This window comes from Alosa pseudoharengus, unplaced genomic scaffold (assembly GCF_046254945.1).
Source record: "Alosa pseudoharengus isolate Yale_2024_CS ecotype anadromous, Long Island Sound unplaced genomic scaffold, YU_APseudo_1.1 YU_APseudo_1.1_scf_11, whole genome shotgun sequence".
Lineage (NCBI taxonomy): Eukaryota > Metazoa > Chordata > Actinopteri > Clupeiformes > Clupeidae > Alosa > Alosa pseudoharengus.
In genome coordinates this window covers 27,690,554-27,716,467 of record NW_027468576.1, presented here as the reverse complement: position 1 = coordinate 27,716,467, position 25,914 = coordinate 27,690,554, and the positions used below count along the sequence as shown (strand labels likewise).

The window sequence follows — 25,914 nt, the reverse complement described above, 5'->3', positions numbered from 1 at the left end:
GACAACCGATTATCCCGCCCCTCCGACTGAGCACTGCGAACGGTGAGTGCCCAGACCCTACATTTAAATGTGGGTCTGGCTCGTCAGGCTACATTTCCAGGGCTGTGGGGAATGAAAGGGCAGGGCTGCAGTCTGACAGTGCAGGCTGCAAATAACATATTCATACAGCAAATCATGCGCTTTTCAAGCTCACAGTAGTCAGCCTGAAATCAGCCATCAAAACGCCACCTGACCACTGGGAATTCTCCCATCTCTCCCGATTAGCCTACCACTCCGCCATTGGAAGTAATGATAGGCCAACTTGGAGTGAATATACGCAAAGGGGAAATTCTCTCTCTTCTCGTAGCTGACTAGCCTGATACGCACAGTGCATAGGCTACGGCCGTACACTTGCAGGCGCTACTGAGCATCACTGCTAAGAACAGTGTGCCTTTTAAAAATATAAAAATGCCTGAAAAATATCAAGCTGCTGTTTTCTTTTCATGACGAGCACTACGCTTAAATGATTTATATGAATGAATGGTTGTGTTTTTAAGCACCAGAACTGTTTATCACGTCATGACAAAGTTTACAACAATCATCAGACAGCTTTCTCTATCCCTTATGCTGAGAATCAGGGAAAGTCTGCTCTCTTTGCCCCAAACATAGGCTATCATTTGTGCGCAAAGCATGTCTCTATCAAGACATTACACAAGCTATTTTTTATTGTTTATTCGCACAGTGCGTACAGGATTACTGCTGCCGGTGCCAATGGTCTGGGGCATGTGTGTGTATGTGTATGTGTATGTGTATGTGTATGTGTATGTGTATGTGTATGTGTATGCGTATGCGTAAGTGTGTGTATATATGTGTGTGTTTGTGTGTGTGTATAGTGCTGCTGGTCTTACCTGGTGACGTGGCCGTTGCTCTCGCTGGTGGCCGGTGGGGGAGGTTGGCCCACCACTGAGCCCTCCAACCCTGACTCCTGGGAGGAGCGCCAGCACTCCGACTCAGACACTGCATGCAGGGAGACAAGAAACACACAATCACACGTCACACATGCTGACAACATACACATAGACACAGAGGCACACACAGACACACAAACACACACACAGGCACCCTTGGATGTATCCAGGGGGCTAGCTGACATAGCTAGAGGCTGCCTCTCCATCCATCCCAAGAGACAGACACACCGAGCAAACACCTGCTCCACTATATCCTCTCTAAGTAACACAGAAAAGAAGGTATGTGTGTGTGTGTGTGTGTGTGTGTGTGTGTTGGTGTGTGGTCTTGTCTTTCCTACTTCGTGGAGCCACATGACCGGGAAAAGACCAACGAGAGGCTGCCTCTCCATCCTTCCCAAGAGACAGACACACCGAGCAAACACCTACTCCACTATATCCTCTCTGAGTAACACAGAAAAGAAGGTGTGTGTGTGTGTGTGTGTGTGTTGGTGTGTGTGTGTGTGTGTGTGTGTGTGCTTGTGGATCCAGACAAAGTTACAAAGACCATGACCTCAGAGGCAGAGACTCAGGAAGAGGCTGCGATTCAGCCTGAACTGATGTCTTCGAGCAGGAGAATGTTATCAATCCAGCGGATGACTGTAATTGTGACAAATAAAGACACTGTGTGGCTTTATGATAGAAACAGCTGCCAAATTTGCGTGAGCCTGACCAGGTCTGACCAGGCATATCCAGGTGGTTTCCCTGAAGTGCCAAACATGCTCGCATGATGTTACTGTTGGTTTTCAACTTTATTTGCACAGACATGGAAAATGATCTGATTGGCCGGACCTTGTTCAGATAAAGTGACACTAGGTAGAAAAACATGCCACTCTACACTGAGTCGAACACTTCTCACAGGCACAGCAGGCAAACACACAGACACACTCCTCACCCCCCTGACACCATTAACACACACACAGCACTGCTAGAAGCCTGAGCCCGGTTCATCTTCATGCAAGAGTGTCAAGTGCCCTCGAGGACTACAGCTACGTCAATGTCATAAGCTCAAAGGCAAGCGGGAACAGAATGTAGCACCAATTATAAAGACAGAGAAGAAGCCGCCATTTAAATGAGATCGAGCATTAACATGAGTCGGCAAAGCAACCGAAGGGGCACTATCCAAAATCAAGGACAAGTGCTTCATATAGGCTACATAATAAAACAGTGCGTTAATTCAGTAAACACATCGGACATATTCAGCTTCTATATGGTTGTGGTGGAGCGATAACGTCGACGACTGACAAGCCTTAGCCTGGGTTCAGTTCTCAAACCCGCCGTTGCAAGTCTGTGTCGTTTTGGATAGAAGCGTCTGCTAAATGCCAGTCAACTTTAACTTTATCTAAGATGAAACTGATTGAATTCCAATTTACAATCTACTCTTTTTCTCTTTCTAGCACTTTCTTTCACCGCTTCCTGTCTCTTCTTGAATGTGGTGGAGCTGTGGCACGTGTCTATTTGGCACTTTCCCTAAACTTCCTTCATCAGCTTCCTGGCCGTCATCAGCTGTTTGCCCTACACCTCACATGCACTTTAGATAAAAGCCCACAGACAGATGCAAGAGGAGCAGAGGAATAGAGGAGCAGAGAGCATATAGAGGAGTGAGGCGATCCCTACAGTGCAGTGTTTTCCATACATTGACTTATTTGTGGCGGCCCACCACAATATCAACACTGACCACCACACAATGATCTTCCAGGTTGTGCTACATTGTGCTTAAATCTGGTTAGCATCATAACCGCGCTGCGCTAATTTGTTAAAAACGGTTGCATTCAAGTTAATTCTGCAAACCTACCACCACAAATAGAATACAATTTGTGGGAAACACTGCAGTGGTGAGGTGTTTTTACGACCTCTGTCCACTGAAACGGTCAGCTGCGTTTTGCAAGGGGAAACTGCTTATTCAGTGCCATGCAAGGAAGTGGGCAGAGGGAGTGGGCAAAACAAATTCTTTCTGAAGTCCAGTTTCAGGAACTGCCTAACCTAGGGGCTCTGGACATCAAAAGAATCCCATCCTGAAATGCAAACTATGAAGAAAGGCTTATTCCGGCAAGTTCCAACTCTAACAGACGGATATTAAAGTCCTGCTACAGAAAAAAGTGAAAAGGAACTGGTGAGGTTACACTACCACCATACTGAAAAACAATACAACATTAATTAGAGGTAGGTAGAACCTGCAGAATATCACGTCTACAACAGTTACTGACTGACCGTTTGCTTTCTCTGAGTCTAGACTAAAATCTTCTAAAATGACCACCTTGCATGCATTAATAGGCCTGCCATGAATGAACAGGATGTGTTTGGGACTGTAATCTGAAAAAACAGACAGCTGACTTCTTCCCCAAATGTATAAGAAAACACATGCTCATATTTGTGCTGCAAACAAAATGAACATGCTCTTGTTCAGTGTCAAGTCCACAGATACACAGCTCTATTGGGAGAGGAGTGCTCTGTGTTGGAATGGTGAGGTGTGAGATGTGAGATGTGAGGTACTGAGGGTGATGTGGGGTGTGAATGGTGAGAGTGAAGTGTCGTAGGGAGTCTGGAGGAGTGTTGGGAGATGCTTTGGGGTGAGATGTCTGGTGGAGGTGTGGTGTGTTGAGGTGGGCATGAAGTGTTTGGTGAGGGGTGTGTGAAGCTATGTTGTATTGCACCAAGATGTGTGGAGGAAAAGTATGTTGTGGGAGGACAGGTGTGTGTCTAGAGGTATAGGTATAGAGTGTGATGTGTTACAGGAGTGCTGACGTACCCAGGGTGCGATGCAGCGAATCGGAGGTGCTAGGTCGGCTGCCACTTCTCGTAGGGGGACGGGAGTCGTACCTGGACAGGGGGAGGCTCTCTCGGCTGAGAGGATAGTCTCCTTCTCGCCGGGAATCTCTGGAGAGAGAGAGAGAGATAGTCTGTTTTCCAGTACAGTTCCAACATGTTTGGAGACCCATTCAGTTGATAAAAACGGTTTTGATGTGTGAGCGAATGTAAATGTACCAAATTTTGTTGTAAAGGATTCCTACAAAAAAGTCAAGGCAGCTAGCTTGACTATACACACACATCAGAAATGTGGGTTTCCATTTCAGGTAGTATCACCACTAGAGTTCTATGGAAACATCTCCACTCACTTTGCATGCATCACTGGCCTTCTGTTTGGGGAAAAAGTGGTTCAACATAGGACACCGGCAGACTAATTCTCAACCTCTATCTTGGCAATTATGAGCTCATGCTGCCTGAGCATCAGATCCTGAACTCTTTCTGAGCATGGAGTCTGTCCAGCTCAAACTGCTGCCTCTGTCTCTGTGCGGTCCCAGGGCACCTGTGACCCTCTACAGCCTTTTCATGGGCGAAAAATACAGGCACTTAGGCATCATAACAATCCCTGGCGCTCCACAAAGGGCTCATAAACTCAGTTATTGTTCCTCCCATTGACTCAATGAAACCAGTGGCTGACAATGACCAGGGGAATCCGAGACAGAGGACCGAGGTTCTCATTGTTTGGATTTGACACCACATTTTGGATATGGCACCACATGCTCTTACCTGACAGATTTATGACAAAGTGCTCATAACAAGGACCCTAAAAAGGGACACCTAAACATGCCTCAGATACCGCACAAGAGTGGACACCATTCCAGTGTCGATACCTTCCGATATTTGCTTCCTTAAGGTGTGTTAACAGTATATGCTTTGTGTCTCCAAAATGTGAGGTGCATTCCCGATATTCCAGCAGAGGCAAAGTATGCCAGACCAGGTCCTTTATCTGCCTTTTGTTGAGGTGAGACATAGTGGAGCGATAAGATCAAATGACCCATTACAATAGGTGGGAATTCATTTCCATGCCAACTGTAATGGTTCACCGTTGCTTCGGCAGCTGGGCTTCTTTCACAAGACTCAGAAAGGCAGAACTACCCTAAGAGCGCGACTAAAAATAGATCAGTGCCATTCAGCCAGATCACATATTCCTGTGCTGTTTTATATGGGTCACTGCTGTTTCCGCTGGCCATTTAAAGGATAACTTATGCAGTATGTGTGTGTCTGTGTGTTTTTGAGCTGCAGTGTGGCACTCATAGAGGATGGGAATCACAGTGTCACTGGGAATAGGACACATCTGAATTATGCTACCAGTGACAATGTCATGATTCGCAAAATAGTCTGAGGATAGTCAAAGGGTCTTATTTCAACACCTTTTGTCCACACAGAGAGTGGTCAGTTATTATCTACAGTAACTTAAGAGAGCCGCTCTTGGCCAGTCACAGCAGGAACAAGCCTGATGCGGGGAAATCAGACTGGAACACCTGTTATCTTAATTGAGGCCCAAGGTGTGAACTGATGGAGGTGGAGTGCCACACCTCCACTTTCCCAACATCAATCCACACAATATCTCGTGACTAAAATGCACTGATCGGAAAACAGTGGCTAAAAAGGGAGGGTTTCCTGCCAATCTCAACTGTCCTTGGCCAGACAAGATATAATATGACCATTCAGTTACATATTGTATAATAAAACAGAGCTCTTTCAGTTTGGTTCTTACAGTAATTTAGAAGCAATGGATGAAATGCAGATGCTTGTTACTGACACAAGCCTTTTAATAATATATGTTAAGAGGGCGCATTACAGTGCGCCAGGTGCGTTTTGAACACACCCATACTATGCTGGTCTGTGTGCTTGTGGTCTTGTAAGGTAATTGTATTGCAGGATGACTTTCCCAGGTGTTTGAGTATGACAATACGTTTGACATTTAAGTGCACCAGTGAAAGAACATTGTTCATCTGTGTATGTACACTGATGTCACTGTCAAAGGGTGTGTCACTCAGTGTGCGTATCTGTGTGAGTTAAGGGTGTAACGGTACACAAAAATCCCAATTTGGTGCGTACCCCTGTGTTGAAGTCACGGTTCAGTTAATTGTCGATACAGTAAGCCTGTAAGCTAATATGCTGACAATTGAACTGGAATAGTATTTTGAAAAGGTGTTAAATGTTTTTTGGTGTTAATTAAGTAAACAGACATATGGTCTGCCACCTTGTATGTTTGTGTGAAAACTCAAATTTGAAACATAAAAGTCTGCACACAAAAAAGCCTGTTTATTGATTACTGCATTCAGCACATTTGTTTCACAACTGTATTGAACCTTACATCCTGTAACTTTGGTACAAATATGTGCACCTTTACACCCCTAATGTGTGTGTGTGTGTGTGTGTGTGTGTGTGTGTGTGTGTGTGTGTGTGTGTGTGTGTGTGTGTGCTTTTACATTGTGTTTCGATGAGAACTTGGTGTCACTGGCCGTTGTAAGGGTTCGTCCACGCTGTGGCCTGCAGGCGGACCGGACCTCCTCTTTGCCTTCACCATGTTGGTCATGATCTAGAAAATTCCAAATTCTTGGTCACATATCTCCTCATGTTAGATCCACTGAGAAGCCTGAGGAGTCAGACTGTTAGGTAAATATTTCACAGAACATTCTATAATAGGATATTAAGGTAATCAATCAGAGAAAACAGAAATTTAACATCACTCCCTGTCTCTGTGTTTCATCCCTAGGCTGTCATGCTTGCTTTATGATGGTAAATATCTACTTCAGCCTATTAATGTGTGACTTATTTAATTCAATTTCCTCTTACTTTACCCCACAGGTTGCGGTCAGTGTAAAGCTGGCATTGGGCCTACATAGTTTAACAGGTCATTTGCCACAAACACTGACTACATCCTGGTAGATAAGAATTTTTGACAAGATTTTAAGAATTAGATAAGGAGTTTAAATATAGTTTAAGCATCTCCTTGGCTGATTTAAAATGATTCACATTTACTTTTTCTACTTTTGTGCAACAGTGAAAATACATTTTCCTATGCATGAGTGTTGTGAGCGTAAATATAATTTTTACAACCAGCTGTCCTACCCCCAGGTACTCTGTTGTGAGCAAGGACTCTCCGGAAAGTTCTTTTGGCTGTGGCTGGAGCACTTCCTCCTTGTCCAGATCTGCCTCCATTGCATCCTCCTGTACAAACAGAGATTTGAAAGGAATTAAGAGCCTGGTATGTCTCACCGAGCAGCAACAATGGAGAGGGTCTGGCCAAAGTTAAATAATAGCAAAATAACAGAAGTCAGATAAGTCCGACTCAATTGATTTAGTAAGAATGAACAACACTTATATAAGAAGTAAGTTGGACAATAACATTTCATGCAATCCTATAACTTCTGTTTCAATACTGTAAAGATGCCATGCAGTCCCAGGGGTTATTTTCCAGTCTTTAAGTAAACTCTGTCTTTGTCCTTAGTCAATATTTTGTTAAATTAATGGTGCACATAATGGTATTGAACGGTACTATTTCTGAATAGTAAACACCACAAATGTACACACAAGTGTGTGCACCTACACAGATACACATGGTTTTGAGTGATAGGCCATTGTTGTAGTAGTTGTGTTGTTATTATTTGTTTTGTACCTCCTCAAATCTCAAAACCCAACTTCCAGGTGGGTGACATCCAATAGCTGTGCCGTAGAGAGATTGCCATCAACCCATTTGGCAGAGGTGTCACAGTGAAAAAGGTCTGTTTATCTCTCTCTCACTCTCTCTCTCTTTATCCCTCCTTCACCTTCCCCCTCTTATGTCTGAGGGGGCCAGTGATGTGAGTCATGCGGAGGGTACAGAACGTGCCCATAAAGTGGAGGCTTTTGTCATTCGAGTGCTACGGCACGGACACCTTCCTCACCTCGTCATCGTCTTCCTCCTCTTCATCGTCCGACTCGGCCCCATCTTCCGTTACGTCCCCTGAGGACACGAGCACGCGAGGTCAGCGTGAGATACCACAGCATCAGTAACACAAAGATAAACCAGTTGTAAAACTCACCCCCAGCAGGGGCAAAATGATGATACTCAATCCACAATGTCCATACACCATACTAAGTTTATGATTGAACACAATAAATAAATAAAATACAATTAGCAAAAAAGTACAAAAGAGCTGCACTGTGCTTAACACAAAAATGTGTGAAACAATTTGGCTACTGGCTACATATCACACACAACACTGTTTAAATATAATTGGAGCAGCAGTGCTATCTGTAATGGCTACTATATTTATATAGTTCACTGGTAAAGACTAAATATACAAACACTGACCTATCATGAGTGACCACTACATTAGTGGCCTCATATAAACTATAAAATATAAAGGTAAATCTCAAGAGGGGATAAGCTTAAAAGCACAGAGTCAATGATATCTTTGATACAAACCCTTAGGCCTTATCTCTAATGTGCATTATTCACACAATAATAGAGACTTAAGGTGTGAAACCTAAGATACACGTTCTGTAGTTTGCCTTCGAGGGCTGCTGATTAGATAGTATAATTGGGAATCCATTTGATGATGGAATACATTTTTGCTTAGTCTGTGTATGTAGTCGTGGTTATGGTGACTGGGTGAGACCTACCTGAATTGAGCTGTTTAATGATAAACTCAATCTGTCTGTTGAGCTCTGGGTTCTCTTCTTTGCTATAGCAACAAAGGATCTCTTCCATGCTCTGTAAATGCAACAAAGGAGGAAACATACACAACAACTTTCAATACCTGCTGTTAACATGCATATTAATGTGTGGGTGTCTGTACTTATTACTTTAAAGTTTTTCACTCGCAGGTTTCTTTGCAGAGCTCCCCTTACAGCTTCAACGTATACATTTTACAATACTCCTCAATCGGTTATTCTGCCGTTTCCTCTTTCCCTGTTCCTCCGACAACGTTTTCCTCGCTTTCTGCTTCTTTTCGCTGGCTCTGCCATGGCGAATGTCTGAGAAACTCCATCGCTGCCTTGTACTAGCCCCTGCCTGGTATGTATGTGTAGTGCTGTAAAGCTGTTTACATCGCGAGGCTGCGAGACTTTCTGTGTCTGAGTCCGGCGGGCTGCTGGCCCAAAGTTGCAATGCTGGTTTTTCTGATCACAGACGCCAGGGGAAAGCGAGACGGCCACCAATCACCCCAGAAAAGCATTCAAATGACTAAAAAGCTGTGTTCAGGTAAATTAAGCTAAACACACTGCATAGTTCCCCTTTAAACACACACACACACACACACACACTCACCATTTCTCTGGCTGCCTCGCGAACAGCAGAGATTCCCAGTATGCTATACAAGGCTCCGTTCACATAAGGCCGGATCTGCAACAAAAAAATGACACAACTGCTTTATAATAATATCTTAAGTGTTCATTAACCTCTGTGTAAATACTGATTACAGCCAAGGAATAACTTCTTTATGCTATCTTGGTTTGGATCATGGTTTGGGTGAGCCCACGCCACAATGTTTACCTATTCTTTCTTAAATAAAAGCACATACTGTACACACATAGACTGCATGCACCATTGGTCACCTTTGATGTGAACAAGGCAAATTGACATTAGACGTGGATTCTTTCAAGGCGCAGTGGATTCTCAAATATTGGCAAATGCTGATTCATGCACACAGACAGATAGACACAAACACACAAATATGGCCACAGCACTGTGGACACAATGGACACAATGCAACCAGGTGTGCCCCTTCATGGTCATCCTAAGGGATAAAACCACAGCATTCACCTCGTGGTTCTCATGTCCCAGGAGGTCAGTCAGAACTTTCAGCACATGTTTGGCATTTTCAGCACACTTCCTTTTGCCTGCGGGCACAAACATCGCTGGTAAGGGATTTGAATTTGTTCAGTGAGCTCATGGGTTGAATTTAAGTCAAGTCAAGTCAAGTCACATTTATTTATATAGCACACTTAAACGCAATGTAATTGACCCAAGGTGCTCACAGCACAATTTAACCAGCTGATTGTCCATGGGCAATGATGCGGACTCTCTTAGTGTAAACAGGATGCAATAATATGCAAACTTAGTGGCAGTATATTACAGCTCTGTTCTGGATGACACAAACATCTCCTGAAAAGACATGTCTGCACTGCATATTCAAATAAATAAGTTTATAACACACTTTATTATCATGACACCCGTTCTCAGTGAACTCTTAGTGACTTCTCTGCCAGTAAAAAAGAGAGCACGTCTACCTTGTGTGCGCAGGCACAGGTTCATGAGCAGGGCCACGGCGTACTCCAGCGTGTAGTCCGTCAGGCAGTCCGAGTCATGGAGCTCGTCCACCAGCCAGCCAATCAGACCAGCCCTGATCATGGCTGTCTGCTGGGCTCGCCTGTGAGGAACCAATCAGACAGAGGAACTATATATATATAAAATTTTTTTTTTTTTTTTTTTTTTTTGTGATCTTCTGAGTGATCTTCATTCTTCAACCTTCTTGATTCTGAGATACTCGACATGTACTGTTAGAGAGAGAGAGATAGATAGATAGATAGATAGATAAATACTTTATTGATCCCCAGGGGAAATACTGAGACCTTGAATTTCCCCTGGGGATTAATAAAGTATCTATCTATCTATCTCTCGAACAGTAGAGAGATAGATAGATAGATCACTCAGATCACTCAGAAGATCACAAAAAAAGCTTTATCAAGACGTTATTCAGTCCAGATGGACAGAATTGGAGGACTCACTAGGAGAAGTAGTAAAGCATAGAGGGTATGCTGACTGAGCAAAGTGATGTTGCTAGCTTTAGTCACGCCATGGATTTAATGGCTAAATCAACATGCAATAAATGTAAATGTCTCTTTGGTCCCGGCTGGTGGAGGGAATGTGAGCTAGGGACCTGAGGCTGAGTTTCTGTAAGGCTCCCAGGAGGTTTTCCCTGGTCAGCGAGTCCTTCTCCTCCGTCTTCATGGAGTCCAGAAGAATCTTCAGCAGAGAGGGGATCTGAGACAGGTACATTCGGCCTAGAGAGCGGAAGAGACATATTTGATGAAATCAACAGTAAATATCACAAACCTACCTACTACAACAGAGCTTTCCATTTTTATAAGGGAAAATTTTATCATACCCGTAACAAGCCCAGGTTGGATAACCTATTAAGCACTTACAACCACATCAAAGGGATATTACAAAATGAATAATGAATAGAGACTAGCTCAGCTCAGGAGCTGCCTGATCCACAGTTATTGACTTACCATCTGACAGTGAGGCGAAAGCATTGATGAGTCGGGCCATGTACTGACGGACAATCTCATTTTTTGATTTCATCAGGTGAAGCACGGTCTTCTGCAAAAACAGTCAGAATTGAAGGTATAACAAACACCAACTTACAAGTTTAAACACCATTAAATGCATTTTCAACAAGCCTGTTGTTTGCTCATTACAGTGCTTAACATGTATGTGAAGCGTCAGTTTGACAGATGGATGTTTAAATTTGAAACATTTTTCAAGTGTTCTAAATGTCACATGACGTGTCACAGACACTACTGGTAATATAAGACAACCTTGTGGTACAAGATGTGTAGAAATAGTTTGCATTGTTTGATGTTCTTTACGTTTCACAGACTTATGTAACACATTGGAATAGTGGCAGCGGTGCAGTCTCATTGACTACCCAAGGAGCTTATCCCAAGTCAACTGAGGTAATGGGCCTCAGGGCCTCAGAAGAGAAAAGCCACGATTTGCCACAGCGCTTAACCTGACCTCAACTACTTCCAGCGTTGCACTGTAAGAAAGTGTAAAGAAATGCATTTGGGATCTGTCATTTTTCAAGACAGTCATTTTCATTGCATTTAAAATAATATTTAAGGACACTTATCTTATCTCATAGTCCAAAAGGAGAGTGGCTAAGTAAAGACTACATCCAATTACTGTGCTTATACCCCTGTCTATTGTATGGTATTGAAAGCTATGTAAACGTTAGACTGCTAAAGTGTCCCATATGGATTACCTGCTGTGTGGCAGAGAGAACAGTGACAATAGGCTGAGACATTTATCTTACAAAACGCCCCTTCTGACATCGCTGCTTCAGGTCATGTGCAGATTACTTAACGTGAAGAGGCATACATACAAAGGGAAATAAACACCAACACAAAGAAGATGTCAGAATCCTCTGAGCTGGTGAATCATATAACCAGAGATGGTTCTTTCAGTTTTCCTTCCAAAAATCTGTAGTTACTGAAGACAAGTGACCCTATCTGACCTCAGATGGTGAAGTGTGATTTTGTTGTTTGTCAGGGCTTACATTTATGTGGTCTTGGGATGACTAGTCCCCCGGTGGTAAAGCCAGTTTCACCCAGCTTTTTATTTCACGGGACGCAGTGTAAAATACATATGAAAGCCCTCAGATAAAAAATATTGTAGAGATCTCACAGGGTTCCCTGTGAGTCAAATGTAAAATTCCATGACTTTTCCCTGACTTTCCCTGACAAAAAACCTGAATTTCCATGACTTGACTGTATAATGAATAGTACAATATACCGATAAATGATTTCAGAGTACCTGCGTTCAAGAATCTTTTACTTTTTTAGAGCAGGAGATGAATAAATAGGTATTTAATAAACAACAAAGTTGGGCTATTCAAGCAAGCAGTAAAGCTAATAACCAGATATACACCAATTCTGTGAGGAAATATATTTGTATTAATGTATTTTGGCAAGTAAATTTTAAAATGCTACAACAAAATTCCCTGATATTCCATAACTATGCCCCAAAACTTATAAAATTCCCTGAGTTTTCATGTCTGGAATAGACTGATAAATAAATAAATAAAATTCCATGATATTCCAGAAATTCCATGATCCGTGGGAACCCTGATCTCAATACATTGAGTGGAACTCAGTTGAAACATCTATGTCCAAACTACTTCACTTCCATGTCCCTGTGAAAAACTGAACTGCAGCACAGCCATGTGCCCTCTGCACCAGACTCAAGATGATCACCCAATGATCTAAGTGACGAGAGAAGGAACTCACGGGCAAGGGCTGCATGCTGCTCTTTTGGGTTGTCTCAGAAAAGAGTTCTTGATCTACATGCATTTCTGGCGATACTTGAATCGAATAGGGAATAGGTGAGCGGGGGTGTCTGCTCAGTCACCGTGTCGTGTACCTGGCTGGCGGATATGGCCTGGAGGAGGAGCAAGAGCAAGGTCATAGGGAGCTGTGTACCTTTCTGGAGCTGCTGCTGCTTCGGCTGACGCGCTCCAGGAGGTCATTACTGATAAAGGCCTGAAGGACGGTGTCACGCTGCTCGCCGTGGACAGACCGAGTCAGCCTCTGAAAAATCCAAACAAGCCCCAGACACACACACACACACACACACACACACACACACACACACACACACACACACACACACACAGTCCCAAAGACAGACAGCACAATTAGTGATACGAGGAAAAGAAATTAGCACAAAGTCTCTCTCTACATCATAAATACTTGACAACTGAATATTTCAGAAACTGAAGTGAAAAAATACCATAGCGATTCATAGCATAGGTAATGAGACAATCTGATCAATAACAGCAGACTTCTAAGCAGGGCCAGAGTGGGGCCACTTTTCAGGCCAGGAGTTTCAGGTCCAAAACCGGCCCATGTTTTCCATGGTGGTGGAAATTGGATAAATGAAGCAATATTTCAGCTCTTACTATCCTGTAGTTTTTATTAGCACCATGGTTCAACAAATGTGTAAAGGTTATATAATAATTCACTTCAACTGAGAAGTTAACAAAAAATATTCCACTATTCCACAAGTTAAAAAAAAAACAGAAAGAAAGAAAGAAAGAAAGAAAGAAAGCCTTTGACATGTAGCCTATCCCACGCTTCCACAAAGAGGCATATTGAACTAATGTTTAGGCTACATGTTTTTTGCATGGGTAGGCTATATTGTTGTTTGGTGCTTTAGCCTACTCCTTTACTACACCCACTTCTGAGCAAACAAGGCATATAGGTTTATCATGTAGCATAATTGCTCTTTCTTACATTAAACAACTTTAATTTATCCTCTCTACTTGTCCCTATAGTAATGGCCTCCTCATCACTCATTTTCAGTGGTCGACTGGTTGATCTGCTCCTCAGAGGCTACACTTTTTACCGGATAGGCCTACACAGATCAAGCTTCAGTTTTGTTATCAATATTTGCATACTGCAAAGTCTATGAATCGGATACAAAAGGCTACTATTTTAAGTAATTTAATGTGCTTGCGAATAGCTTGACAATGCTACAACGTCCATTATTAGCCCAATTACATTGCTAATAATCATTGACTATAGGCTATTTCTCTTTACCAGTTGCCACTTTTGTCTGTCCTCTTAAAAAAAAAATATGGAAGCTTGGCACATTTGACAGCATTTTACCTGGCCGTTTCAGTACCTCCTGGCCTCTTTCTACCATCCATCCTTCCTGACGCTTATGGCTACAGTAGGGCCGGTCCGGCTATCCGTATCTGAGAAAACTTTTTGGAAAAGACGGGCTATATGGACCCAACCAACTCTTTTGCAACGGTGTCATGCACAGAATGCGGAGTGGTGTCATGTATAGGCTACTTTAAGAGAAGATAGACTAACGTGACAAATGTCAATATTTTTTCCCTCGACCAGCTCAAAAGTGAAGCGGCCCACCAGGAATTCTCCCGATTCTCCCGATTACCCACCCCGGGCCTGCTTCTAAGTGTGGTCTGAACTACACTAATGAGTAAATCAATGACCAATCATGGTTACAATGACTCATCCTGGGTGGGCCTGGCACCACAATCAGAGCACTGGTGTCTCTCAGGGTTACTAAAGCGATTTGATTCCTTCGGGCTTCGGGCCTGGGAGTGTTTGAGGCTGACTCCAGACTAACCCAGCGCAGTGCCTGCAGCAGGAGCGCCTTGAGCCGATCCGACCCATTGGCCAGATCCCTCTTCAGCTTCTCGTAGTCCAACGATGGCAGCAGCGGCACGTCTTTGGGCCTCCTAAGAAGAAAACGTGTGTGTGTGGGGGTGGGGTGGGGTGGGGGGGGGGGGGGGGGGGGGGGGGGGGGTGATGCACACACACTAAAATTAGACACTTCATTCACCACCGCATGCACCAACATTCCTGCCAGCTTTCTATCAGTTCAGTGGGAATGTAATGCTATCGTTGATGTACAGGACTAAGTACACTTAGCAATATCAATGCAAGAGGACAATGCTAACTAAGACAAGAATCTACATGAAAAGGAAGCCCTGGCTTGGTCGTAAAAGCACCTTGAAAGAAAGCTAAGGCATCCTAAGAAGGTGAAATTGCCTGAAGGGAGGAGAAAAAAAATCATGGCAGTGTGCCAAAGACCAAGAGAGGAGTGGAATTTTTTTTACCTGGCGCAACAATTCTGTCAATTCACATAAATGCATTTGCTTTTTTGCATTTGCAAAAGCAAATGCATTTGCTTATTTTAACAAGATAGCAATAGACTTTGCTAACATGTATCATTCACTCATCATATATGACAGTTTAGTTACCAGTCATAAATCTCAGACTTGCCACGACTCTACATGCTTTCAGCGCTCAGTAGAGAGTTGGGCAGGTAGAACTGCTTGTTCTATCAGGGTCTGTTTTCTAGTGCTACAGGGCCCTGTTTTCTGATTTCCATACATGTGGCTGTGGACGGGGACTCATGGAGAACTTACGGGGGTGCGACAGAGGCACGCAGCATTGAGGAGGCCTGGGAGAGAGGGATAGAGAGACACAACTATGAAACTTTCACCGTCTTTAGTCATTTTGTCAACACTGTTTTTCTATGGAGTTGGTCACTACTTTTCAAGGAAAATGAGTAATGGTGCTGGCACAGGAGACCAATGCAGACGGACATGGCTTTTGTATTTGTTAAAATTAAAAATGTCATGATTAAAACCAGGAACCAGAACTCACGAACATCAAACTGGTCAGGGGATACTGGGAGCACAATTCACAGTGGCTACAGAGCGCCAATTCTTTCAGATTAAACTGACAGCCGGATAAGGAATGCAGATTAAAAAAACATTTACAGGAAAACCAACTAAGATTCACCTGTTTAATGCTAAAAAACGAACCAGAGAGCTCGGACCACATTCACAAGTCATTTCAGAGGAGGTGCGAATCTGAATCTCTAAACTCAGTCATGAAAAAGATATCAGTGCGATCTTTCTTTCAACTAAGCTATTTGCTTGACTACTTTGTTATTCTTCATTAAAGTAATTCATCCATTATTCATCCATTATTACTTTTTTTCATCCTGAGGGACATTTTTTTTTAGATAGATAGGAACATTTTTTTTTTTTTTAGATAGATAGATACTTAAAAGTGATAAGGGAGGCAATCCTGATCTTGGGTCAGAATGAGCAGCACCTTCTCTGAAATGCTTTAATACGGCCATTGAGCTCACCTCTCGCTGAGATCACTAGGATGTTTACCGAGACACTTTCAGCCCAAGTAACAAGCCAGGGTGTACCAAAGCTAGAGGAGCTATATACAGTTGTACATGCTGTAAAATAATTCTGGTCACATGCAATACCTTCAGGCGCGCATTCAATAAACACATTTGCTTTACTTTACTTTTTGTTTGTTTGTTGGTTTTTGCATGCAGTGAGTGGCAAGGGCATGAGGAACCCTTATAAGGGTACAGGGAGTATGAGAAGGGGTTAGTGAGTAAGGAAATGACCCGCCATCACTATCACATTGCACCTGGCCTTTAGGTCCGGTTTCTCCAAACAACCGCTAATGAAGGTGAAGTGCTGAGATCTCAAAGAGGTCATTTCAATGTTTAACCTCGGTGGGAGGCGGGAGACCTCAAATGTCGATTTCGAGCGTAAAAGGGCTGGGAAATTATCCATGTCAGCCTATCCATATCCTGTTGAACCGGGCCTGTCCTTTGTGAAACACAGAGGCGCAACACACAGATCTGTCCAGGCATCTCAAGTATGAAGAATGAGTGGACCGAAGACCAATAGAGGAACTTTAGGATCTGGCCAAGACAGAGGAGGGTGTGTGAACTTCAACAAATGTATAGCAGGAGCTCAGTCTTGGTCAAACTTTGAGAGCCTCACAATTGACAAATAATTTGTGCAACTACGCAAGAGGGGAAGTATATGGAGTACTTATAACGTGTGTTGGCTAGATTAGGAGCCTTTGGGCGAGGTTCTATATCCCATATCGCTTTACTTCAAGAGGATTAAGAAAGTCCAGGTACATCCTGGAAATTCATCGCCCACGTACAAAAAGGGCCGGCCCCATGGTAACCACTGTAATAGTCCTGTGATACTTTCCATGAACAAATGAGTAAAAGTGTGAAACTAGTCTGGTGCTGACCAAACTCTAGCTCTGAGGACGCTTGTGAACCAAGTCTGTGGGGACTTTAGGAACCAGGCTCAAGCAAATCATTATTATGGCGACTAACAAAGACAAACAGCACATGGCGGGCTATGCAGGGTAAAGAAGAATACAAACTGCAGTCACAGTGACACCACTAGGGATTCAACACAACACCCTTTCCCTGTCAGGCAAAGAGCAGCATTCTCATAGCAACGGAGGCCCTTTAGATGGAGTCGATATAAAGGGAACTGGAGCCAGCCGTGGGTTTCAGGAGGAATATAAAAGGGAGGGAATGGATGAGCAGTAAGGATGAGAGGAAGAGAGGGGGAGGGGAGGGCAGAAGCACGGTCGGCAAGGCAATGTAGTGGGGGAGCAAGACAAGAGGGAGAAGAATGAAACATCAGAGACTTACATATCCATCATCATAAGGGCTCATAGAGTAATATCCCTTTAACAGCACACACACACACACACACACACACACACACACACACACACAGACACACAAATACACACAATAGGAAGTTATTGAATGAAGGTATACAGACACACAACAAAAACAGAAGCACACAACTAGATTTGCCCACAAGCCACTGATGGTGGTGAGTACTGTATATAGCAGACATCTCAATCATCTAAGAGTCCTTTCAAATAACCCTTCCTTCCTATGCAGTAAAGGAAAAAGGTATTAAGAACAGCTCATAACAGAAAGAATGACTATGTTGGGGGTGTATTTTCATTACACAAGCAGCTGCAGGAGGGTTGTAAACTAAATATTAGGCACACACCATAAACACCTAATATCTAACCAGACTTCCATGAGGGGCAATGAAGAAAAAATGTAACAAAACAACATGGCAACACAGCAATCTAAAGACCCCACAACACATTTTAGCTAAACAAAAGACAACCAGGGAAATAATAATGCTATAGGTTTTTGGACTTGGCAAATAAGAGCATCATTATATGCATCAGCATCAGTTGGCTGGCTGGCTGGGTGTTAACACGGCCACATGTGGGAAAGGGTGTTTCTCACTCACAGTTCCAGGCCGGGTGAAGTCAATGCTCTGGGCCACACTTTGTCTCATCTGGTTGCTGAAGAGGCGCACACATACACCCTGAAGATACTCTGGGGAAATCTGCAACAAACAGCAGCATTCCCATGAGCGATCTGGGAAGTGTTATTGAGCATACACTTGCACTGAGGGTGAGGGTGTTTCAGTTTTAGGTGTGGATAGATATAACATTCATATAGGGCTCGTGTGTGGCGAGCGTGTGTTTCTGTGTGTGATCTGGGTAATGGTAGGGGGCTGAATGTACCATTTTTCCACTGACAGTGGCTTCAAGTGAATCCACCAGTTCAGCTGTGACACCGATGAGTTTATGGTAGTCGGCCTGCATCTTCTGGAACTTTTTCACGTAGGACGAAGCCTTCCTCTCAGCTTCTGCCAACTGCAAGTGCAGTTGTTGTACTGTATCTTCATACACACAAATACACACGTCTCATTCAAGTTGGCAGGGAATAGATAAAAAAAAAGCTATTCACATGTAGCAAGTATCACTGAACAAATGTTCATGCCAAAATTTTGCAATAACAGATGAAGAGTTTGGTTCCAAAACGTTAGTTCTCCATTTTTGAAATTTTTTTTTGAATTAAGTCATGTTAAAAACAAGAAAAAGTCACAAAAGTAAAAAAGTAACAAAAAGTCATGTTATTTAATTGTGTATTTCAGGTAATATCAATTGCAGTTGTGTTGTTTTGACTGAGTAAAGATTAATCAAATAACAATAACCCTATTATAATTCCACTGAAATTACTTGGAAAACAAAATAAAAAAAAATGATTTATAAAAATTCATTAAAATGGAGGATATAGCGTTTTGGAACTAAACTCAGATTCAGATTAAACAGACAACTCCTCAACAGACAACATTGGGATATTTGATTGACAGTAGAAATAAGAGGATGCATGACATTTGGGCACGGCCTCAACATTAGTGGTTTGTGGTTTAACAAGCACACAAAATTATTCAAACTCAAGCCAAGAATGCTTAAATGCGTCACATCAGACTGAAAAGTTGCCAAATGCAATTACAATGACACTCCTTCCCACAGTCACTGTCAATGTGTGCACAACACAGTACACAGCAGACATAAACTGTACATCGAGTTATTCTCTAAACATGAGCTGCTTACCTTTGTTGCTAGGGAAACCTTCCCTCTTTGACACCAGTGTTAAAGAAATAACTAGAACATAATAGCAGTGATCATTTAAACAAAAAGAGGGATAACTATCAGTAAAAAAAAAATTGATCAAGAATGCTGCATCAAATCATATCATTTAAGATTTTCCACTGTAGTCTCGTATGATTATTGTGACACATCTTTGGATATGCAGACATAATTTAATATCATACTTAGTATCACCTCACATGGGCGCAGTTCCAACAAGTACTTTGGCAGTACTTTCTGGTATTATTCGTAAAACCAATTGAAAAGCAACAATGATTGTCTTTTGGGATTTGAACCCGACTGAAGAATATAACATAATCTTAATCCAGTTATTTAATAGCATGGGAAGGAAAGCCTATATAGCAGACTTCTTATAAAGCTGTAATTGTTTTGATGTCAGACCAATCTAAGATGCCCTTAGGTGGCTATAGACCATCAGGGTCAACTCAGGGTGAGAGTCATATCAGGTTTTGCCCTGAACCACACACACTGATGAAGGGGGGAAAAGTGGATTTGTCTTTGCTTTTGTTTCTGAAAGACTGCATATAAATGGAAGGGGCACTGTCTGCATATTAATGCTCCCTTTGGTTCCTTGTGGGAAAGGCTTTTATGAAGGACTTAAATGTGTTTCTCACAAGTAAAAGGAGAGGAGATTACATGTTTTTCATCTGCTTTCAATCTTAGGCTATTGTATTCCTATTCATTTTAATCTCATTGTTTATCTCTCTGGTTCACTTCTTTCATTAGGTAAGAAGAGTGATATAGTCAGAACACCAGGAGTGAGAGGACCTGATGATACAGTTTTAGGACTATGGTGAAAAGCTATAGTATGAACTCCAGTTGTGTCCAGTTTTAGTAACATTAAGGATACATATATGGTCACCAATCTTGGAGTGTTGGAAGCTTTTAGTGTCGTAGAGAGAAATTTCTCAAGCTTCTCCTTCATCTCTGGCATCCAGGAATCCTGCAAAAAACAAAATCAGCTCAGACATCAGCTCAACTTCTGAGAGTGACTGAGGGTGAGGGGAGGAAGATGTTGAGCCTACCTGGAAAAGGTTCTTGAAGGACGGATGCGCCACAGGATTTGGTACGAAAGGTAGAGCGTAGAACGGCAGGAACTCAGTGGTCTGACTCAGCGCTGAGCCTCTGGTCTCCAGAAAGTGTTTGAAGTGTGTAATCCTCTCATCGAAATCCCCTTGGTCCTGCTCCAGCAGATATCAAACACAGCTCACCACCACTGATACTTATTTCTGATACTGATACATAATTCCTGACATAAACCCTTCATGTACATCATACTGTATCATGGACTTTCTTCACTATACTTCATCGCTGCGGAATAGTGAGAGAAATGGGGCCACCTACTGGCCAAAAAGGGCAGAAATGTAATGTATTACGTACAGGTTGTATTCTAACGAGTGGTGGTCTTGGAATTCCTGAGGCAAAATGAAATGCCAGGTGTCTTTGTTTTCCAATGCATTCTATGAGTACATGCTTGCACAATACATTCTGTCATTGTGTGCTGGAGGAGATAGTATAACAATATCTTCAAGGATTCTATATTTTTATTGTCAATGTGGTTCACAACGAAATTCAGTTTGTCACTCTCCTAGCAGCAATTCTTTGTATGGTTTGTATGATAAGTGGCTGCTGCATAGGAGGTCAAGCATGGAATATGCTTCATTCCAACGCCTACTGAAAACATTACATTGCTTAGAAGTTTGAACTAGGTCTTGAAACAGAGGAACAGGTCTAGAATGGCAAAACACATATTCATGGGTTTCATCAGGTCCCTTTCCACAGGTGTATAAAATCAAGCATCTTGATTATCAATGCAGGCTGCATGGTGCTTGATTAATACACCTGTGGAAAGGGACCTGATGAAACCCATGAATAATGGGACACCTTGATATTTGAGTGATATGCATGGTGGCATGTTTGTGTAACAACTGGAGTGAAGCTCTAGGAAAGGTTCTTTCAGATTGGCTATAAATTGTAAACTGGGCATAATAAAGCATGTGTATATGTGTGTAATAAAGCAAGTATACAAGTGTATAAGATTTATGGGACAAATTTTAGTTTTAAGGCTGTCACATACTTTAAGTACCAACTGGATGCAATTGGTAACCAAATATAAGTCATTCCAGCAGTAACTAAAAACAAACAAACAAAAACTCCAGCAAACCCATACCATATAGTGTTAGACTTAATAGTTCAGCAATAACTGTAACAACTCAGGTTTGGCAATACCCTGATGCCTGAGCATACTAACTGGCATTCTTCCCCATTAGGAGATATCAGCACTTTTAAAAAAACAAACAACGGTCTTCACAGTCCCTGACATGGCCTTAGCAACTTACTGGTCTTCCAAGGCAGTGCTTCAGAGGATAGATGGTGAAATGGATGTGCAGATAAAACTCAAGCTTTTGAGCTGTGGGATGACTGTCACGGTCCTCTACAGGAATGTGTTCGTTCCAGAGCTCAAAGAATACCTTGTAGTCGCCATCTTCAAATGAGCTCATAAGATCTTTCTGTAAATTAATTTGGATATCATACTTATGTTTCAAGGCATATAAGGGTACATATTAATAAAATGACAATTGATAGATCACATCTGTAATCCTAAAACAGGTTTACCTGAATGATGAGGGCTTTAGAATCTTGAACAGCATTGCCTTGAGATTTGGGGATCGGTTTCCCCTTGATTTTACATTCCTTCTCAAACTGTTTTGCTGTTTCTTCAAATTCAGCAAAGTTGAGATACTGTAAACACAAACATGATGGGTGACAAATCCAACAAATTGATATCTGCCTAACACATAGGCTACCTAAAATAAAATAACTAAAATGGGCAGTAAAACTAACACAAATGATTAATCCATCATTCCTTTAGTTAACACAATATATATATGTGTGTGTGTGTGTGTGTGTGTGTATTGCGTTAATACATGCATGTAGCCTATGTCTATACCTCCTTGATCATCCCAAGAATATCTGCTTCATTTCCAAACATGTCACCCATCTCAAGAATTTAGGAGTCCTTTACACGTGAATGCTGAAACAAATAGATGCAATACATGGTCTTTAAAGGGATACCTACAAACAATGCAGATGAAATATAGCTTGTTCAATACAACTAGGCTATCAGTGTCAATAGCAAAACGTTAGCTAAGATAGTACTCTCCAATATTGTCCTACGTCTTGAGGGCGAACAACTTTGTTTCTCAAGGATTAATAAACTGTAACAGGATATTAGTAACTTGACAACGTGGATTACAAATAATCAAGGACAGTTTATGTAGGTATTGACAATAATTAACTCACGTAAATGGAACCACCACCGCCAAACGTACATGTAACTCGCTAACATTAGTAGCGACAACAAAGTTAGCTAACGTAATGTTAGCTACTAATATCAGTAATCAGTTATCGAGATTTATTGTGCTAATTTGCATATACAGCCCATCTCAGGCAATTCATGCAACTCTATCAGTAAATTCAGCTGACAGTATTCATGCGTGGTAAGATTTGCTTGAGGCTAGCTTACGTTAGCGGACAGTTTTTTAGAGATGGATTACAACACATGCACATCTAACGTTATAGCCAAACATGCTATCGCTAACTATGCTATCGTTAGCCAATTAAACGTAAACCTACTTGGTTAGTAGCATATGTTACGTTTTCATTTAGGCGAGGAAATTCAACTCACCAATATCTCATTTTGATATTATGAAATTGTCCATACCATTAACATTGAATTTTACAGTAACAACGCTAGACTGATGTTAGCCGAACCTTCATGGTAGAATACAATGCTGAACCGCTACCCAGTAACTAAGGGGAAGACGCTCGTAAATACACCTAGCAACCAAACAGCCTGGAGCCGAAAAGTGGCGTGTTTTGCTGCAAATACTGTAGTTTTGTGCACATGGAGCAATGCCATTGAATTATAAGGTTCTATCAGAGACGGTTAGAATCTTTGGTTCTATCTGACATTTTTGTCCAAATTAAGATATTGACATTCTTATTCTGTAACAACCTAAGGTGAGGTGATTCTTGAAGTTGTATGCATTTTTGGACACTATATCTAAAGATACGTGTTCCACTTATCAATATAACTCTGAGTTCTAAAACTTTGAAGCTCAATATCTCAGAACTACACAGAATGCAGATAGAACCTTATAATTCTAAGGAGACTAATATGATACACAAACACCACTCTTATGGAAAAACAAACTAGTTAGAAAAGTATGTTGTTACTAACCAGTTCACCAGTCCTGCCAGACGCAACATTTGAGTCTTACATTACATACAAATTCTCCATTAAAGTAATTTTTGGTTGGTCAATTGGTTCTATGTGCTGCATGGGTCTCAAAACATAAAGACAACCAAATATATAAAACTTTTTTATTATTATTATTATACAGGGTTTACCACAAACAGTATTGATTTGTAATTTGTAATTACATTACGAAAAAAGAGAGAGAAAAATCCCAGGTATTTCTACAAAACATCCACAAAGATGCAAGTCCATGATCCTCAAGAGATATTGTCTTTCCGGATATTCAAATGCAATGTATTTTGAGTCCACACAGAAAAACTGTAAGCCATGTTTAGAAAGCAAGCTTCTTCATTAAAAGGTAGACCCGTGAGTCCACTTCAAATCCATGCAAGTTGTTGGCATCACCCTGTAGTCTCATCAACAACCCACCATAAGAAACGTAGGCAGAACTACATAGAAAACAACAACAAATAAATGGTTAATTTAAATTAGCACACAAACATCTGGAGAATTAAAGAAAAATAATGGTTGATCATTTTTAATTATTAGGCCGCAAGACAAAACTCACAGACGAGTGGCCGCTTCTGTAGACGTCTCATCTCCTTCAATTCTATACACCTTTCCGTACATCACATAATCAAATTGATCTGCCCTGAGGAAAAACAACATAGATACCTCATTGCAAGTCCTATTAGACAGACAGACAGACAGACAGACAGACAGACACACCTTACCTTGAAGGGCGGTCATCTGTTGGATTGTATTCCCCATCATCTGGAGTTCCATCTTCATAAAGTGTACTTGCTATCACCAACCTGAACTTGTCCCCTGAAGAATATAGTAAAGTCATACTTTATTAATGTTACTGTATTGCACTTGAAAGCTATGGCTTATTATGTCACCATTCATCTTACCAAGGTCCACAGGGTAGATCTGAATGTTCACGTCAAGTATGAGGTCCATCTTGAAAGATTCACTTTCACAGTGAAGTCGAGACACTGAAATAAAAAGTTTGAATAGTTTGTACAATGCTTATGTATTTAATCTTTGAACCAAAGCCCATTGGTTGTCTAACAACACACAGCACCAAAACAGCATACATTACCTCTGTCAAACTTCATCCCATCTGGGTCAATGTCTTTCACATCAAAAATATCTTCAAACAGGATTCCAGCCATGTTGGTTCTAGTCTATCAATCTGATGAAAATGGGAAGATTTTGTTAAATAGACGTTTTGACAGTATGGACAGATAAATGGAACCTTACCTTACAGCCGATTGACTCAACATTTGACATAATTTACTTAGCTAAAATTACTTTCAAGTTGGGACAATTTACTGATATTCCAAGAGAAAGCAGAAGCAAGAATTTTGACTGTGGGTGTAGAGTTGGCCACCGGGTGAATTGAAAACATTATACAAAACAAGGTAATCTGTGATTCCATTCGCACAGGCACTCATGTGAAGCTAGCCTAGCCAGCTAGCTAGTAAACGAATTTCTCTTCACTTACTTTTTCTAGGATACCTACGACCAAAATCTGTTGTCGTATTAATCTTCAAAGATGGGGGAGTATGAAAGACTCCAACGAAAGCTCTCAGGAAGAAACTAAAAATAATGATAATCAGATTTCTCTCATCAACAGAAATGAATTGTGCCGCGCTCACAATGTGGAACTCGTTGACCCTTCTCAACATTCACTTCCGTGGCAAACCAGAGAAACGTAAAAAAAAAAAAAAAAAAACAGAGAAACGTTTTCTATTGGCATAGAGAGCTTGCAATGATTTTCAACTACAACTACCTTAGAAACAGTTATAAGCAAAAATGCTATAATTATATAATTGATAATTAAATGTATATCTTTATACACAGCTGCATTTGTTCAGCAACAGTTTAAAAAAAAAAAAAAAAATGGACTGAAACATAAATAAAGCGAGCGCCATCTGCTGATTTTTGACCAGTACTGCAGACTTATTGGTTTGTGGTTACCTGACGTTTTTATCGGGTAGGAAAACCGCTTCCCAACAAGCAGGACAATTTCTCTTGTCTAGTTTAACTCTCTTGTGCAGAAAATGTATAACCTACATGTACAGCCAACATTTATTCATCTATTTATTCAGAGAATGCTAACATTACAGTGATAGGGTGAAGTCAGGTAAATTGGGATTTACATCTTGGTCTCTTTACCAGCCTTTACTTTGTCTTTACAGTAAATAGCCTAGCCTATTAGAAGCCAATCAATAATCACGTAATTATATGGTAACTACAAATGTCCTT

At 41.6% G+C, this 25,914-nt stretch overlaps 2 protein-coding genes across 5 annotated transcripts in view; both read right to left on the bottom strand.

Moving 5' to 3' along the window:
- The window catches only part of armc9 (armadillo repeat containing 9), a 35,519-nt gene extending 12,288 nt beyond the window's left edge, over positions 1–23,231 (bottom strand). For 3 of the 4 annotated variants that reach the window (XM_076278653.1, XM_076278651.1, XM_076278650.1), the window contains exons 1-24: positions 23,068–23,231; positions 22,330–22,413; positions 21,996–22,121; positions 21,719–21,889; positions 20,405–20,560; positions 20,230–20,322; positions 19,323–19,347; positions 18,447–18,604; positions 18,167–18,265; positions 17,539–17,574; positions 15,467–15,501; positions 14,662–14,773; positions 12,987–13,094; positions 11,016–11,106; positions 10,661–10,784; positions 10,011–10,150; positions 9,544–9,620; positions 9,049–9,123; positions 8,403–8,493; positions 7,682–7,740; positions 6,867–6,965; positions 6,224–6,333; positions 3,733–3,860; positions 888–996 (exon numbers count right to left, since the gene is read on the bottom strand). In XM_076278653.1, coding sequence (XP_076134768.1) covers positions 888–996; positions 3,733–3,860; positions 6,224–6,333; positions 6,867–6,965; positions 7,682–7,740; positions 8,403–8,493; positions 9,049–9,123; positions 9,544–9,620; positions 10,011–10,150; positions 10,661–10,784; positions 11,016–11,106; positions 12,987–13,094; positions 14,662–14,773; positions 15,467–15,501; positions 17,539–17,574; positions 18,167–18,265; positions 18,447–18,604; positions 19,323–19,347; positions 20,230–20,322; positions 20,405–20,560; positions 21,719–21,889; positions 21,996–22,121; positions 22,330–22,380 — 2,273 coding nt within the window. In that variant the 5' untranslated portion in view covers positions 22,381–22,413; positions 23,068–23,231. The remainder of the gene's footprint in view (positions 1–887; positions 997–3,732; positions 3,861–6,223; positions 6,334–6,866; positions 6,966–7,681; positions 7,741–8,402; positions 8,494–9,048; positions 9,124–9,543; positions 9,621–10,010; positions 10,151–10,660; positions 10,785–11,015; positions 11,107–12,986; positions 13,095–14,661; positions 14,774–15,466; positions 15,502–17,538; positions 17,575–18,166; positions 18,266–18,446; positions 18,605–19,322; positions 19,348–20,229; positions 20,323–20,404; positions 20,561–21,718; positions 21,890–21,995; positions 22,122–22,329; positions 22,414–23,067) is intronic. The other variant, XM_076278652.1, reaches the window with a different exon arrangement.
- Positions 23,232–23,768: 537 nt separating this feature from the next.
- polr2h (RNA polymerase II, I and III subunit H) lies at positions 23,769–25,322 on the bottom strand. Its single transcript, XM_076277613.1, has 6 exons — positions 25,151–25,322; positions 24,746–24,838; positions 24,555–24,638; positions 24,375–24,468; positions 24,209–24,292; positions 23,769–24,089 (listed from the first exon to the last, which is right to left on the bottom strand). Exons 2-6 carry the CDS (start codon positions 24,816–24,818, stop codon positions 23,972–23,974), a joined length of 453 nt encoding a protein of 150 aa, XP_076133728.1. The 5' UTR covers positions 24,819–24,838; positions 25,151–25,322; the 3' UTR covers positions 23,769–23,971.
- Positions 25,323–25,914: the final 592 nt, after the last annotated feature.